Genomic DNA, 18,001 nt, shown 5'->3' on the forward strand with positions numbered 1-18,001 from the left:
CTTGGTTACTTTCCCCCTCAGCAAGGCGGGGCTGCAGCCTCGGGCTGAGACCTGGGCGAGCGGTGGTTACCAGGGGCCGCGAGGGGCTGGTGGCCGTGCGTGGCCCGGGACGTGCGCCCCAGTGGCCCTGTGGGCAGCAGGAGGCAGCCCCGGGGGAGCGCGCATCTGTTGCGTGCGTATGTGCACGCGCCCCCAGGGGCCTGGGTGCCCAGACCCTCTGGGGGGTGTGTACGAGGGCAACGTGGGGTGCCCGTGGGGAGAGGCTGTGCGTGTGAGAAAGCCTTGCTCCCAGTTGCGCAGGGACCAGCCCACTGGACGTCTGGGAGGGCGTGTCCTCAGCGTGCACAGCCCTCTGCGGATTGTGGACGTGTGTGTCGAAGGGGAGTGTGTGTGGGGACTGAGTGTGGGAAGTGTTCGTGGAAGCTGGCCTGCGTGTGAAAACCGAGCCGCCGAGGTGGGTGTGTTCCTAACGGCCCTCCGTCGGCCGGGCTCAGCCTCTGAGGACTGAGTGTGCGGCGGCTGCGGGGGACGCCAAAGACCCCGCACCCAAGCCCGGCGTGTGTGAGGAGGCGGGGTTGGCGGAGGGACTCGTGGTGTCTGCCGGGGTCGGCGCGTGCGTGTGCGCGTGCGTGTGCGCGTGGGGGCGCGGCGCGCGCCACGGCGGAGGGAGGGAAGGCGGCGGCAGGCCCAGACCCCGGTCGCACCCGGGGCGGCTCCTGTGCTAACCTGGGGCTGCTGCGCTCCAGCCGCCGCCACCGCCACCTCCAAACGCTGGCGTGACTCCCAGCTCGCGCCCCGCCCTCCCGCGTCCTCAGCCGGCTCGGTTTCCTGCCCGCCCAGACGCCGCTCCTCCCGAGCTCCGGGTCTCGGCTCCGCGGAGGGAGAGGAAATGTGTGCGGCCGCGGCGCCGGCGCCCGAGCGCGGTTGGAAGAGCGAGAAAGTGGACGAGGCTCAGGCCCTGGCGCGGAGTTGCGCCGCCCGCAGACCCGACTTCCAGCCGTGCGACGGGCTCTCAATCTGTGCCACGCACAGCCACGGCAAGTGCTTCAAGCTGCACTGGTGCTGTCACCTCGGATGGTGTCACTGTAAGTCGAGCCTCATGTCCCCGCCTTTCGCCGCGGTCCCGGGGCGCCCGCCGGGCCGTCCGGGGTCGCGGCAGGGACTCTGCGGCCTGGGGGGCTCCGGGCTGGGCCGGGGGCTGCTCTGCCGCAGGCTAGGGCCGCCCTGGGGTCCGGGCGGCGGGAACTGCCCTCGTGCCGGACCAGTCGGGTCGGCGCTGCCTTGGCAACGAGATGAAATCCGTGGGGAGCCTAGCTTTAGCCACTTCTACAAAAGGGGATCTACCTGCCCCAGGAAAATGGGACATATATATATTAAAAAAATTTTTTTTCCATTTTGTTTTTCAACCGAAACTACCAGGCAGTGTGTTGAAAAAGGGTAGACAGCAGTCAGAGTTGACGACAACCGAAGGGGAAGCCTTTTTTCAGGGGTGGTGGTTAAAAGATGCTCCGCTCTTTTTATCACTTTTGTCTTAACGAGCTGCTATTTAAAAGAAAGGGAGCCCTTGGAATTCCAATCATAACCCATTTCTTTTATCCAGACTGAGAAAGTGCTAAAGTGTGAGGGACTGCTTCCAAGAAGTTAATATTAACAGTTTGGACGGGTGAACTGTTTGAATACCCAGTTCCAGCATATAGAGCCAGTGTATTCTAGAGAGTGTTTTAAAATTACAAAAATAAAATGAATGAAAATAAGCTTCAATAATTTTAGACCAATTTATAGAAGTAAATGGTCTAGACCTTTCTCTACGTTTATCCCGCCTGTGATTTTTAAAATGGATTTAAGTAGCCATTTAATCAATTTCATAATTTGATTAGTTTATGGTATTTGGCCTACTATATCTGGTGAATTATTTCTTTTTAGAAATATATTCTAAATTTAGTTTCCACATAACGTTATAGTAGAGGGGTTTGGAGTGCTTATTTAGGACACAAATTCTCAAAGTGATCTTAAATTAAAATTATTTTTTCCTTGTTGGTTAGAAAAAAATGGCTCCCAACAAGAGAGGCAGTACATAGCAGATCCTTATTTATATTAATTGAACATAATATATTTCTAAAAATTTTTTTCAGACTTTTTAGTTTGAAAAATTTCAAACATACACAACACTGAAAGAGGATCACTGTAGTGTTACACACCTAGATTAACAACTGTTAACATTTTGCCACATTTGCTTTACTCTATAGACTTGTTAGAAAGTTTTTTTTCCATAATACTTTAAATTGAATTTATGACTTCGAGGATAGAGAATTCTTACATTTTCTTTACAAATATAAGGCACATTGAACAGTACTGATTTTTTTTGCATTCTCTGTGCTGATGGGTCAGTTTCTTCCTATATTGCATTATTCCTGTTGCTGTCAGATCCATACCTAATTATATGGCATTGCTTCAGTGGGGGACAGGGTACAAAGTTGGAAGTCACAACTGTGGGAAACCTGTGATGCTGTAGTACACAAGTAGGGTGAATCTGGTGAGTCCATTTCCTGAGGAAGTACAGAAAGAAGCATAGTGTAGAAGGTGAGGAACATTAAAAATGGCCCAGTTCAGTGCCTGTCTTATTTCAGCAGTCTCCTCTTTAAGTACACCATTACTGATGGGGACCTTGTCTACTCAGGCAGCCTCTTCCTTCATTAGACAGCGTTGACTCTTAAAATGCTCTTCCTTATATGCAGCTGAAATCAATTATGTTAGAACTTGTTTCCATTGCTCCTATTTCTACCTTATGAAATCATATAGAACAATCTAAAGCTTTTTTAGATCAAATCTGTTTCAACTCTTCAGATATACACATGAATTTCTCACAGATATAGACTGTCTTTTTCCTATATCCCCAGTCACAGCCACAATGTCTGGCCAGAAATAGGTTTGAAATTCACGTTTGTTGAATGACTGAATGAAGGTAGCCATTGTTTTCCTCTCAAGGCATTGCTTTGTCCTATTTATAAATCTCCATTCCCTCCTGCCTTTCCTTTAATGGTATTCAGGCCCCTAAGCATCCTGGTTTTTCTGTTCTGAACATGTGCCAGTATGGTTATGATCCTTTGAAGACAGTGACCTATAGAAGGGTACAGCATATCCCAGTTGTGGTCTGATCTGTCCAGAGTTAAGCAGGACTCCTGTCACCCATGTTTGAGATACTACTGCTGCAGCTAGCATCACATTAGTTTTTCTTGTTTCCACATCATATTGAGCTTGTTGCTGTCAGATTGAACTAAGCTTGATGTGAACTAAGCCATTAAGCCTCTTTTTTGTTTGTGTGTTTGTTTTACATTTGTGGCATAAGTTACAGCGCTTGCCTATCTCACAGTTATATATATGTATTTGGATATGGGTACTCACTGATCCCTTAGGTATATTTTCCTCTTATTGGTAAAATTGTTGAACAGGGAAAGGCCACAGATGAAAGTCCTGAACTGCCCTTCAGGTTGATAACAATTCATTAATGAGCACTTGTTGTTATGGTCGTTAAACAGTTACCTCACTACCTAATTGTACCGTTATCCATCTTCTGTTTATCTTATCCATATGGGTGTAATGAGAACCTGGTCAAATACTTTGTTGAAATTCTACCAACATACTACTTTTACATCTTTTTGATGTGTGATGTCTGTCTATCTGTAAAGATACTCTCGTAAAAAAAAAAAGAAAGGAAATTAATTAGTCTGGTATAACATAGGTTGGTTCCACAAATGCTTAACATTTTCTTTTCTAAGTGATTAGAAGCTATTTTTTAAATAATCTGAATTTAGAAAAGGATGGGCATTGAGTATACTGGACTGTTGTCAATTCTTTCTATTTTTTTTTTTTTTAATCAGGCCTACATTTATTTCCTCTTTTCTAGTCTTTGGCAGCCCTCTGGGTCTCTGTGCTTCCTCCGCTGGCAGTGGTTCGGTGATCACATCGAAGAGCAGCTTCAGTTCGTTAAGAGCAGCAAGGTGCTCTGTTACAGTGTCCTCATCTATACTAGGCACCAATTCTTTCTACCTTTTTTAAGCCCAAATATTATTTTTATTGAACAGAAGCAGAGTTAACGTATTTGAGAGGTTCTACTTCTTTTGGCATTCATGAACACAACATCAGGCCTAAGCAGAATTCCTTTAATTTTGTTGAACATGTATAGAGCACCTCCTCTTCATGAGACATTATTACGGAAACAGGAATACAGATATGAATACAGCTGGATCATGCCCTGTAAGCAGAGTGTAAGGGTGTGATGCATGCTGTATTTATTTTTGTGTTCCTTTAAAAATCACAGGTGATATGGGTGAAAAAACTACCAGCTTGTTCACCAAGTCAGAAAATGCTAAAATAGGAGGACTACCTTGAGGTGCTTGAGAGGAAATTCGGAACAAATAAAGAAAAGTCAGTTTTATATGGTTGATGTTAAACTTGTGAAGTTTATAACCTTGTGAAGTAGAAAAGGCTGAAAATACACACCTGTTCATAAAAGACATAAAATATGTGTATGTTGAAAGATGCAGTGCTTAATATAGAGGAAATAATTAGTATATTTGGGTAATAACTGATTTTGAGGACTATGGGAGGAAAACTATATGTGTTCTGTTGGTGTCTCTGTCAAAGACAGATTATTGGGCTGAATAAACTGTGACCCTGAATCTGTAACTTTATTTATTTATTTATTTTCCTAGTAAGGAGTGATATTGGGTTGAATTAACGAATGAACGAATGAAGGATTCCAAGAAGAGTTTTGAGAGAGAAAAAGACATGACTTGGATAGGGAAGAGGAATGGGAAAGAACAAATCATGTGCAGATATTGTAAAGTAGATTTTTTTTGTGGCTTGAGTAGGTAGAATATTTAGAAGAAATAAGAAATTTGATTGTTGAGATGTTAGGGAGGGATGAACAGGCAAGGTGGGGAAGTTTCAGTTGATAGAGACCTTGGCATGATAGTGATAAAATGGGTAGTGGAGGAATGAAGTCAGCAAGGGAGATAATTTTTGTATTAGTGTAAAAAATAGGTTGAAATTCATGCAGCAATATCCACTTAATGGAAATTGGAATAGATTAAATTTGGAAGGGGAGGAAGAGGAGTTATAAAGGGTAACTTCTAGATTTCTAGAATTTTGCCTTATGCAGCTTGGATGGATGGTGATGCCATTCATTCACTAAAAAAAAATACTGGAGAAGAACTAGGTTTGGTTGATCATGGAATCATGAACCCACGAAGACCATGAATCCAGTTTTGTATCTATGGAGTTTAAGTTGCTTTGTCATAGCATGGTGATGTCAGTAGGCAGTTGGATATAGGGGATCTGGAACTTGGAGAAGTCTGCACTAGAGATAATGTGGAAGTCATTTACTTCTTTATAGATTGCAGTTGTAACCATGGTGAAGCATGAGATTGCCAAGGGAGAGACTACAGTATGAGAAATGAAGAAAACCATTAGGCTTTCCCTTTAGAACGCTAACATTTAGAGGCTGGTTGCAGGAGGATGAGCTGGCAGTAGAGTCTGAGAAGAGATGGCCAGAGAAGAAAAATCTTAAAGTATGGTATTGCAGAGGCCAAGGGAAATGAGTACTTTAAGAAAGAGTATGAAAATGAAATCAGTTTCCAGCAGGTTATTTCTTAGATATTGGTGAAACCTAGAAATAATGATTTTCTTTATTACTGATGAAGAGGATGAAAGGTTTAATCCTGCCACAGTAACTTCAGGAATATACTTAATTGCATTATTAGTCAAAGCTGTTTGAGATGGTGAATTCTTCAAGGTAGAAAGAGAAGAATAAAATGGCAGGAGAATTAGGACACAAAGGTAATAATTAATATTTATTGAGTGATTACTTTGTGCCAGAGTAAGATGATTATGCTAAGCACTCAATAGCCAATTATGTCATTATGTCCATTCTGTAGTGGAGGAAAAAGGCTTAAAGGAGTAACTTTCCCGTGGGCACATAGCTAGTAAGAAGTAGAGCCTTGGATTTGGATCCATGTCTATCTGATTCTAGGACCTGGACGCTTAACCACCATAGGTACTGCGGAGCAATTTAAGGTTAATGAGCAGGGCTTCCCTGGTAGTGCAGTGGTTGAGAGTCCACCTGCCAATGCAGGGGACATGGGTTTGAACACTGGTCCGGGAAGATCCCACATGCTGTGGAGCAGCTAAGCCCGTGCGCCCCAACTGCTGAGCCTGCGCTCTAGAGCCTGCGAGCCACAACTACTGAGCCCACGTGCCACAGCTACTGAAGCCTGTACGCCTAGAGCCCGTGCTCCGCAACAGGAGAGGCCACCGCAATGAGAGGCCTGTGCACCTCAATGGAGAGTGGCCCCCGCTCGCTGCAACTGGAGAGGGCCTGCGTGCAGCAACAAGGACCCAACACAGCCAAAAATAAATAAATTTAAAAAAAAGTTAATGAGCAAAATCAACAGTTTTTAGGCTTTGTTAAAACCAGTGATGCGGAAAGTTTTTAAGAAGTGGGTGGCAAATTGTATCAATTGCCATAGTGAAATACAGAAGAATGGGAACTGTAAAGAGGTCACTGAATGTGGTGGGGAATGAAGTCCAAGTTAAGAGCTATCAAAGCAAAAGTGATTAGAGGGTGTCAGGGGTGGGTGGAGGTGGGGGAGTGTATCTGGTATGATGTTGGTACCACCAGCAGAACTCAGCTGTATTGGCTTAATAAAATCACACAATAGGTGAGCTCAGTTTTCTGCATCTTAAAAGATGCAGACATCTCAAAGACATCTTAAAAGATGTCTGTCTTTTTCAGGTTGAAAGCAGGAAGAGTGGCACTTGATGTAGTCTAATAGATGATATTAACATATCTAAAGAAAGACTTACAGCAGAAGGTAGATGGGCAGCATTGAATTATAGAAAAATGGGAGTGGGAGAGGCAGAATTTGGAAGTGTTGTTTGCAGACTGTTCAGAGAAGGTGGCACTGCCTAGAGGCTTAAACGTCTGGTCCCTGTGACTGGACTGTCCCAGCAAATGTTTGGTTATAATTTGGCTTCTTATTTATAGATTTCCTATAGGGAGGGAAAGAGCTGATTAGAGGATTTAACTGTCAGGAGGGGCAAATACACTTCTCTCCACTAGTTAGTATATTAGCATTGTGGTTTTTGCGTTACTCTATTTGTTCTATTTTCCTGCTTTACACAACCCCCAAAATCAAGTTCTGAACTCCCCAGGGTAATGCCAGTTGGTTTTCCTAAGGGGCAACTCAGTCATATCAATAACAGAAGCTACAGAAAATATATTTAAGGTTGTTTGACTGTGAAAACTAGCAAAAAACGGAGTGGTAGTTTGATTAGATGGAGGAGCCAACTGAAGCTTTTTTCTACTAATGAGGGTTCTTTACATGCCTGGTGGTTAAAGGAAGAGGATACAGGTGTTACCGTGCAAAGGTGAACTCAAGTTCTGAGTGAGTTTCCTCAAAGCTTTTCCAGAGAAAGAGAAAGCTGATAGGTATTTTTCCATCCAAGTGGTGCTTCAGTAATGGACACACGCCAACTTCAGTGATAACAGATAACACACCTGTTGCTTATATGCAGGCACAGTTGTAACCTTTTTGCATGTGTTAGCTCATTTACACCTCACAACAACCTTGTGAAGTAGGTACTGTTATTCTCATTTTTTAGATTAGGAAACTTGCCGAGTAGCCCTGGCCACATGTGGTCAATGTGCATTAGAATCTCACAAACCGGATGGTAACCAGGTCTCTGGGTTTCTTGGTTCCACTCAGGGTACAGTGAGGAGGATTTCAGCTATTTAAAAATTTTTTTCAAACAAGGAGGATTTAAATAAGTAAAATGAGAATGGTTTCTGATTTTAAGAGAGGGGCAATTATATGCATTATGAACGTTTTTGGAGTGGTTGCAAACTCTATAAAACTATGCTTTTAAAAAACATTTGATAATGTATTTGTATAATATGAAGGTTCAGTCATATCACATCTTCAACTGCTCCCTAACTGGTGCAAGCCCTTTTTTTGGTTAGATTTGCATACACACCATTAATTATTATTAGTTTCCAGGCCTGTTGAACTTAGGGATTTGAACCAAATAGCTTTTGAGGGCTTTTCTATGATAATTTCCTACATTATAACACCCTCACTTTAAGTTTGTTTTCTCATATTGTGAAATCTCATTAATTTACAAGAAGTAATATTTTCAGAGAAATTAAGTGTTATTAATTCCAAACAAATACAGGAACATATGTTTAACAGCTAAAAGTTGTCTAGTAGAAGATGCGTTTCCTCGAAAAATAAGGAATGTTTTATACATAGAATGTGGAAGGCAGAGTGTAGTCCTATTAAGGGCAAGGGCTGTGGAGTCAGACACACCTGAGTTGAATCCTGGTTCTTCCATCCATTGGCAGTGTAACTTCCGACAGGTTACTCAACCTCTCTCAGCTTCAGTGTTCTCTTCTGAAAAACAGGACTAAAAATCCTACCTCACAGGGTTGTTGTGAATATTATATGATGTAAAGCAGTACTTAGTACAGGTGTTCAGCATCAGCCCCTCCTCAAAACAAACAAACAATGGAAATACTAGGTAGCCTAGTCATCCTGAGGGCAGGCTGTGGAATTGGGCTTTGTGTTTGAATGCTGGCTCTGCCCACTTACTAGTTATATGGTTTGGGGGAAGTTACTTAACCTCCGTCTTTGTTTCATCATTTTTTTTTAACATCTTTATTGGAGTATAATTGCTTTACAATGGTGTGTTAGTTTCTGCTTTATCATCATTTTTAACATGGGGATAATAACATAGTTACATGTTATTGTCATACTGTGATGACTGTCAAAGTCCCCAATTCCAGCTGCTTCCCCTTCCAAAAATGTCCTGGTTAACCTGGAATTCACTTTGTAACCATACTCATTTGTTCAATTACACACTTCAACACAATACAGATGGTAAAAATATACATTTCAAATAGTATGACATTTAGAAATCGAGTTTTTTAAATTGCCCTCACTGTTGAAAGGTCTGTTTTATAATAGTTACTTTGTGATGATTATCTGCTTTTTATCATGGAATCTTATATTGTACTCCCCACTCCCCTACTCCATCCTATTTTCCACCATTGTTAAGCAATGGATAGTTCTGGTTAATCAGGTATACCAGTTAATAGAGAACTGGCACATCAAACATGGGTTAACACGTTTCAAAGGATCAGAATATTACAAAGCTGTTAAAGTGAAACTGTATATAGTTAACTTTAATGATTTAAAAGTCTTGTCACGATCCTGTAGCGATACTTAGCTGTTATTTGGAATACTAATTTTGCGTAGAAAAATGGCAAAAGTGCTAGTTAACAGAGGGGTCCTGGCTTTTAGAATGGGTGGACAAAGTAGATTTAATTGTAGTTTTTGCAAGTTACTTTACTCAAAGTCACAGACTTTTTTGCTGTGTTTCTCCTGTTCTTATTGTTGGCTTGCTTTTGAATATCCTGATATTTAGTAGTATTCTGTAAGCACACTGCCAAAAACGTGCAATATCTGGAGTGCCAACAATGTATGGTAAATCCTTCCAGTTGTGTCTGCACAATGTCCCAAAACAGTCCATTCAGGACAAATTCTTTAACCTCCCTAGTGCTTATTTGTCTATTTAAAACTAGATTCTTGGTGTGATATAGAATGTATTTCTTCCTCTGTATCTCATTTAAACAGACCTTTAGTGAAATAAAAACACTAAGAGTGTAATTATTTGGTATTTTATGGAATACTCTGTTAGACTCATTTGCTTTATCTTTCTGTCTACACACACACACATGCACACACATGTACTTTTTTCTTAAACCATTTAAAAGTAAGTTGCAGACATGACATTTCACTTAAATGTTTCATCATACCTCTTAAGAAAGAGGACATTTTCCTATGTAACCACAATACTAATCAGACCTAGGATAATAACAGTAATTCAGGAGTACCATCTAACATACAGTTTCCTTTATCTTCAAAAAATGAATTTTATAGCTGACTTTTTTTTTTCCAATTTGGGATCCAATCAAGATTCATACATCACATGGATATTTTAATGGCCTAGATTGTGGTGCTAGTTTCATGGGTGTATACTTATCTCCGAACTCATCACATTTTCTACATTGAATCTGTACAGCTTTTTCAGTGTCAGTCATACCTCAGTAAAATGGTTGAACAAGTGAATAAATAAAATGAGTGGGAAAATAAGATTCATGCATCACATTTCATTATTGTATCACTTTAGTATCTTCTTTAATCATTCTAGAATAATCACACTTTTTTTGGATGGTATTGAAATTTTTGAGGAGTCCAGATTAACTGCCTATACTATCTCCCATATTTTAGATTTGCCTTATTAGATTTAGGTTGAACATTTTTGTCTAGTTATTACATAGGTGAATATTGTACCTTTCTTACAGCATTAACATGAGGAGACAAGTCAGTGTGTTCCACTAGTGCTGGTGCTAAAGTGATAACTGCCAAATCTGTCTATTATAAAAATATTGTTTCTCTTTGTTATTTTTCTTTTTAAAATTATTTTTGTCACTGTTTAAGAATAAGTAATCGGTGGGGTGATACTTCGACACTGAGTGAATATCCTGTTCCCCAACAAACTTTAACCCAGTGATTTTAGTATTGACTGAGGAGTCTTGTGTGAATCACTTATTTCATTGTTGCAAAATAGTGATTTTCTAATTCTGTGATTCCTACTATTTGATAGCATTCTTTTGTAAAGAAGAGGTTTCTCTTCTCTACCTATATATCCCTCTGTTTTAGGTTTTATTATAGACAACTTGATTCTTTTTAATTTGTTATAATCAAGTAACATAATTTGTGTGTGTGTGTTTAGGTTTAAGATTTATAAAAAATAACAGAGAACACATACTATGAACATCAGAGTTCCCACCACCCAGATGTAACCGGTGTTTCCATTTGTTCATCACTCTTGCTTCAGATAAGGTTAGAGTCCTTGCTGCTTTCTTTCAGAGTCTCTTTCTCATCCTTCTCTCACAAGAAGCAGCCACTATCATGAATTTGGTGTGTATTCTACCAGTAAAGTTTGGGACTGCTTACACCATGCTTTCAGAGTTGGAAGGTATGTTAGGGTCTAATCTTTTCCTATTTTATTTTTATTTATTTATTTTTAAATTTTATTTTGGAGTATAGTTGATTAACAATATTGTGTTAGTTTCAGGTGTACAGCAAAGTGATTCCGTTATACATATATGTGTTCCTATTCTTTTTCAAATTTTTTCCCCATTTAGGTTATTACAGAATACTGAACATAGCTCTCTGTGCTATACATTAGGTCCTTGTTGGTTATCTGTTTTAAAAATAGTAGTGAGCATATGTCAATCCCAAACTCCCAATTTATCCCCTCCCCCACCCTTCCCTCCCCACCCCTGGTAACCAGGTTTCTAAGTCTGTGAGTCTGCTCCTGTTTTGTAAAAAGTTCATTTGTATCATTTTTTTTAGATTTTGCATATAAACGATATCCTATAATATTTGTCTTTCTCTGTCTGAATTACTTTGCTTAGCATGATAATCTCCAGGTCCATCCATGTTGCTGCAAAGGACATTATTTCATTCTTTTTTATGGCTGAGTAATATTCCATTGTATATATGTACCACATCTTCTTTATCCATTCTTCTGTCAATGGACATTTAGGTTGCGTCCATGTCTTGGCTATTGTAAACAGTGCTGCAGTGAACATTGGGGTGCATGTATCCTGGGAAAACTATGGTTTTCTCTGGATATATGCCCAGTAGTGGGATTGCTGGATCATGTTCTATCTTTAGATTTTTAAGGAACCTCTATACTGTTGTCCATAGTGGTTGTACCAATTTACATTCTCATCGACAGTGTAGGAGGGTTCCCTTTCCTTCACACCCTCTCCAGCATTTATTGTTTGTAGACTTTTTGATGATGGCTATTCTGACTGGTGTGAGGTGAAACCTCATTGTAGTTTTTTTTAAATAAATTTATTTATTTATTTTAGTTATTTATTTTTTCCTGTGTTGTGTCTTTGTTGCCACTCACGGGCTTTGTCTAGTTGCGGCGAGTGGGGGCCACTGTTTGTTGTCGTGCATGGGTTTCTCATTGCGGTGGCTTCTCTTGTTGTGGAGCATGGGCTCTAGGTGCGTGGGCTTCAATAATTGTGGCACTTGGGCTCAGTAGTTGTGGCACACGGGCTCTAGAGCGCAGGCTCAGTAGCTGTGGTGCATCGGCTTAGTTGCTCCACGGCATATGGGATCTTCCCGGACCAGGGCTCGAACCTGTGTCCTGTGCATTGGCAGATGCATTCTTAACCAATGCGCCACTAGGTAAGCCCTCTCATAGTTTTGCTTTGCATTTTTCTAATAATTAGTGATGTTGAGCATCTTTTCATGTGCCTCTTGGCAATGTGTATGTCTTCTTTGGAGAAATGTCTATTTAGGTCTTCTGCCCATTTTTTTGATTGGGCATTGCCCATTTATTGAGCCGCATGAGCTGTTTGTAGATTTTGGAGATTAATCCCTTGTTGGCTGCATCATTTGCAAATATTTTCTTATATTCTGTGGGTTGTCTTTTCATTTTGTTTATGGTTTCCTTTGTTGTGAGAATGCTTTTAAGTTTAATTAGGTCCCATTTGATTTCTTTTTATTTCCATTATTCTAGGAGACAGATCAAAAAAGATACTGCTGTGATTTATGTCAAAGAGTGTTCTGTCTCTGTTTTCCTCTAAGAGTTTTATAGTATCCTGTCTTACAGTTAGGTCTTTAATCCATTTTGAGTTTATTTTTGTGTATGGTGTTAAGGAGTGTTCTAATTTCATTCTTTTACATGTGGCTGTCCAGTTTTCCCAGCATCACTTATTGAAGAGACTGCCTTTTCTCCATTGTGTAGTGTTGCCTCCTTTGTTGTAGATGAATTGACCATCAGTGCGTGGGTTTACTTATGGATTTTCTGTCCTGTTCCATTGATCTGTATTTCTGTTTTTGTGCCAGTACCATACTGTCTTGATGACCGTAGCTTTGTAGTATAGTCTGAAATCAGGGAGCCTGATTCCTCTGGCTCTGTTTTTCTTTCTCAAGATTGCTTTGGCTATTTGGGGTCTTTTGTGTCTCCATACAAATTAAAAAATTTTTTGTTCTAGTTCTGTGAGAAATGCCATTGGTAATTTGATAGGGATTGCCTTGAATCTGTGGATTGCCTCGGGTAGTATAGTCATTTTGACAATATTGATTCTTCCAGTACAAGAACATGGTATATCTTTCCATCTGTGTCATCTTTGATTTCTTTCATCAGCATCTTATAGTTTTTGGAGTATACAGGTCTTTTGCCTCCTTAGATAGGTTGCTTCCTAAGTATTTTATTCTTTTTGATGTGATGGTAAATGAGATTGTTTAATTTCTCTTTCTGCTCTTCCATTGTTAGTATATAGGAATGCAGTAGATTTCTGTGTATTAATTTTGTATCCTGCAACCTTACCAAATTCATTGATGAATTCTTTTTTTTTTTAACATCTTTATTGGGGTATAATTGCTTTACAATGGTGTGTTAGTTTCTGCTTTATAACAAAGTGAATCAGGTATACATATATATGTTCCCATATGTCTTCCCTCTTGCGTCTCCCTCCCTCCCACTCTCCCTATCCCACCCCTCCAGGCTGTCACAAAGCACCGAGCTAATATCCCTGTGCCTTGCGGCTGCTTCCCACTAGCTATCTACCTTACTACGTTTGTTAGTGTGTATATGTCCATGACTCTCTCTCGCCCTGTCAAAGCTCACCCTTCCCCCTCCCCATATCCTCAAGTCCGTTCTCCAGTAGGTCTGAGTCTTTATTCCTGTCTTACCCCTAGGTTCTTCATGACATTTTTTTTTCTTAAATTCCATATATATGTGTTAGCATACGGTATTTGTCTTTTTCTTTCTGACTTACTTCACTCTGTATGACAGACTCTAGGTCTATCAATCTCATTACAAATAGCTCAATTTCGTTTCTTTTTAAGGCTGAGTAATATTCCATTGTATATATGTGCCACATCTTCTTTATCCATTCATCCGATGATGGACACTTAGGTTGTTTCCGTCTCCGGGCTATTGTAAATAGAGCTGCAATGAACATTTTGGTACATGACTCTTTTTGAATTTTGGTTTTCTCAGGGTATATGCCCAGTAGTGGGATTGCTGGGTCATATGGTAATTCTATTTGTAGTTTTTTAAGGAACCTCCATACTGTTCTCCATAGTGGCTGAACCAATTCACATTCCCACCAGCAGTGCAAGAGTGTTCCCTTTTCTCCACACCCTCTCCGGCATTTATTGTTTCTAGATTTTTTGATGATGGCCATTCTGACTGGTGTGAGAAAATATCTCATTGTAGTTTTGATTTGCATTTCTCTAATGATTATTGATGTTGAGCATCTTTTCACGTGCCTCTTGGCCATATGTATATCTTCTTTGGAGAAATGTCTATTTAGGTCTTCTGCCCATTTTTGGATTGGGTTGTTTGTTTTTTTGTTATTGAGCTGCATGAGCTGCTTGTAAATTTTGGAGATTAATCCTTTGTCAGTTGCTTCATTTGCAAATATTTTCTCCCATTCTGAGGGTTGTCTTTTGGTCTTGTTTATGGTTTCCTTTGCTGTGCAAAAGCTTTGAAGTTTCATTAGGTCCCATTTGTTTATTTTTGTTTTTATTTCCATTACTCTAGGAGGTGGGTCAGAAAGGATCTTGCTGTGATTTATGTCATAGAGTGTTCTGCCTATGTTTTCCTCTAAGAGTTTGATAGTTTCTGGCCTTACATTTAGGTCTTTAATCCATTTTGAGCTTATTTTTGTGTATGGTGTTAGGGAGTGATCTAATCTCATACTTTTACATGTACCTGTCCAGTTTTCCCAGCACCATTTATTGAAGAGGCTGTCCTTTCTCCACTGTACATTCCTGCCACCTTTATCAAAGATAAGGTGTCCATATGTGCGTGGGTTTATCTCTGGGCTTTCTATCCTGTTCCATTGATCTATCTTTCTGTTTTTGTGCCAGTATCATACTCTCTTGATTACTGTAGCTTTGTAGTATAGTCTGAAGTCAGGGAGCCTGATTCCTGCAGCTCCTTTTTTCGTTCTCAAGATTGCTTTGGCTATTCGGGGTCTTTTGTGTTTCCATACAAATTGCGAAATTTTTTGTTCTAGTTCTGTGAAAAATGCTAGCGGTAGTTTGATAGGGATTGCATTGAATCTGTAGATTGCTTTGGGTAGTAGAGTCATTTTCACAATGTTGATTCTTCCCATCCAAGAACATGGTATATCTCTCCATCTATTTGTATCATCTTTAATTTCTTTCATCAGTGTCTTATAAGTTTCTGCATACAGGTCTTTTGTCTCCTTAGGTAGGTTTATTCCTAGATATTTTATTCTTTTTGTTGCAATGGTAAATGGGAGTGTTTTCTTGATTTCACTTTCAGATTTTTCATCATTAGTATATAGGAATGCCAGAGATTTCTGTGCATTAATTTTGTATCCTGCTACTTTACCAAATTCATTGATTAGCTCTAGTAGTTTTCTGGTAGCATCTTTAGGATTCTCTGTGTATAGCATCATGTCATCTGCAAATAGTGACAGCTTTACTTCTTCTTTTCCTATTTGGTTTCCTTTTATTTCCTTTTCTTCTCTGATTGCTGTGGCTAAAACTTCCAAAACTATGTTGAATAATAGTGGTGAGAGTGGGCAACCTTGTCTTGTTCCTGATCTTAGTGGAAATGCTTTCAGTTTTTCACCATTGAGGATGATGTTTGCTGTGGGCTTGTCATATATGGCCTTTATTATGTTGAGGAAAGTTCCCTTTATGCCTACTTTCTGCAGGGTTTGTATCATAAATGGGTGTTGAATTTTGTTGAAAGCTTTCTCTGCATCTATTGAGATAATCATATGGTTTTTCTCCTTCAATTTGTTAATATGGTTTATCACACTGATAGATTTGCATATATTGAAGAATCCTTGTATTCCTGGAATAAACCCCACTTGATCATGGTGTATGATCCTTTTAATGTGCTGTTGGATTCTGTTTGCTAGTATTTTGTTGAGGATTTTTGCATCTATGTTCATCAGTGATATTGGCCTGCAGTTTTCTTTCTTTGTGACATCCTTGTCTGGTTTTGGTATCAAGGTGATGGTGGGCTCGTAGAAGGAATTTGGGAGTGTTCCTCCCTCTGCTATATTTTGGAAGAGTTTGAGAACGACAGATGTTAGCTCTTCTCTAAACGTTTGATAGAATTCACCTGTGAAGCCATCTGGTCCTGGGCTTTTTTTGTAGGAAGATTTTTAATCACAGTTTCAATTTCAGTGCTTGTGATTGGTCTGTTCATATTTTCTATTTCTTCCTGATTCAGTCTTGGCAAGTTGTGCATTTCTAAGAATTTGTCCATTTCTTCCAGATTGTTCATTTTATTGGCATAGAGTTGATTGTAGTAATCTCTCATGATTTTTTAAATTTCTGCAGTGTCAGTTATTACTTCTCCTTTTTCATTTCTAATTCTATTGATTTGAGTCTTCTCCCTTTTTTTCTTGATGAGTCTGGCTAGTGGTTTATCTATTTTGTTTATCTTCTCAAAGAACCAGCTTTTAGTTTTATTGATCTTTGCTATTGTTTCCTTCATTTCTTTTTCATTTATTTCTGATCTGATTTTTATGATTTCTTTCCTTCTGCTAGCTTTGGGGTTTTTTTGTTCTTCTTTCTCTAATTGCTTGAGGTGCAAGGTTAGGTTGTTTATTCGAGATGTTTCCTGCTTCTTAAGGTGGGCTTGTATTGCTATAAACTTCCCCCTTAGAACTGCTTTTGCTGCATCCCATAGGTTTTGGGTCATTGTGTCTCCACTGTCATTTGTTTCTAGGTATTTTTTAATTTCCTCTTTGATTTCTTCAGTGATCACTTGGTTATTAAGTAGTATATTGTTTAGCCTCCATGTGTTTGTATTTTTTACAGATCTTTTCCTGTAATTGATATCTAGTCTCATGGCGTTGTGGTCAGAAAAGATATTTGATACATTTCAATTTTCTTAAATTTACCAAGGCTTGATTTGTGACCCAAGATATGATCTATCCTGGAGAATGTTCCATGAGCACTTGAGAAGAATGTGTATTCTGTTGTTTTTGGATGGAGTGTCCTATAAATATCAATTAAGTCCGTCTTGTTTAATGTATCATTTAAAGCTTGTGTTCCCTTATTTATTTTCATTTTGGATGATCTGTCCATGGGTGAAAGTGGGGTGTTAAAGTCCCCTACTATGAATGTGTTACTGTCGATCTCCCCTTTTATGGCTGTTAGTATTTGCCTTATGTATTGAGGTGCTCCTATGTTGGGTGCATAAATATTTACAATTGTTATATCTTCTTGGATCGATCCCTTGATCATTATGTAGTGTCCTTCTTTGTCTCTTTTAATAGTCCTTATTTTAAAGTCTATTTTGTCTGATATGAGAATTGCTACCCCAGCTTTCTTTTGGTTTCCATTTGCATGGAATATCTTTTTCCATCCCCTTACTTTCAGTCTGTATGTGTCTCTAGGTCTGAAGTGGGTCTCTTGTAGACAGCATATATAAGGGTCTTGTTTTTGTATCCATTCAGCCAATCTGTGTCTTTTGGTGGGAGCATTTAGTCCAGTTACTTTTAAGGTAATTATCGATATGTATGTTCCTATTCCCATTTTCTTAATTGTTTTGGGTTCGTTATTATAGGTCTTTTCCTTCTCTTGTGTTTCTTGTGTAGAGAAGTTCCTTTAGCATTTGTTGTAAAGCTGGTTTGGTGGTGCTGAACTCTCAGCTTTTGCTTGTCTGTAAAGGTTTTAATTTCTCCATCAAATCTGAATGAGATCCTTGCTGGGTAGAGTAGTCTTGGTTGCAGGTTTTTCTCCTTCATCACTTTCAGTATGTCCTGCCACTCCCTTCTGGCTTGTAGGGTTTCTGCCGAGAGATCAGCTGTTAACCTTATGGGGATTCCCTTGTGTGTTATTTGTTGTTTTTC

The 18,001-nt window shown here is 39.7% G+C and overlaps 1 protein-coding gene across 2 annotated transcripts in view; it reads left to right on the forward strand.

Annotated features, from left to right (window-relative positions):
* The first annotated feature begins 485 nt into the window (after nt 1–485).
* The window catches only part of C4H3orf70 (chromosome 4 C3orf70 homolog), a 113,965-nt gene continuing 96,449 nt past the window's right edge, over nt 486–18,001 (forward strand). For both annotated transcript variants that reach the window (XR_016393043.1, XM_022570474.3), the window contains exon 1: nt 486–1,085. Coding sequence is in view for 1 of the 2 variants with exons in the window: in XM_022570474.3 (XP_022426182.1) it covers nt 890–1,085 (196 nt within the window). In the remaining variant the exon portion in view is untranslated. The remainder of the gene's footprint in view (nt 1,086–18,001) is intronic.

The sequence above is a fragment of the Delphinapterus leucas genome, chromosome 4 (assembly GCF_059928025.1).
Source record: "Delphinapterus leucas isolate spDelLeu-1000000601 "Yukka" chromosome 4, BTC_Dleu_Yukka2, whole genome shotgun sequence".
NCBI classification, from domain to species: domain Eukaryota; kingdom Metazoa; phylum Chordata; class Mammalia; order Artiodactyla; family Monodontidae; genus Delphinapterus; species Delphinapterus leucas.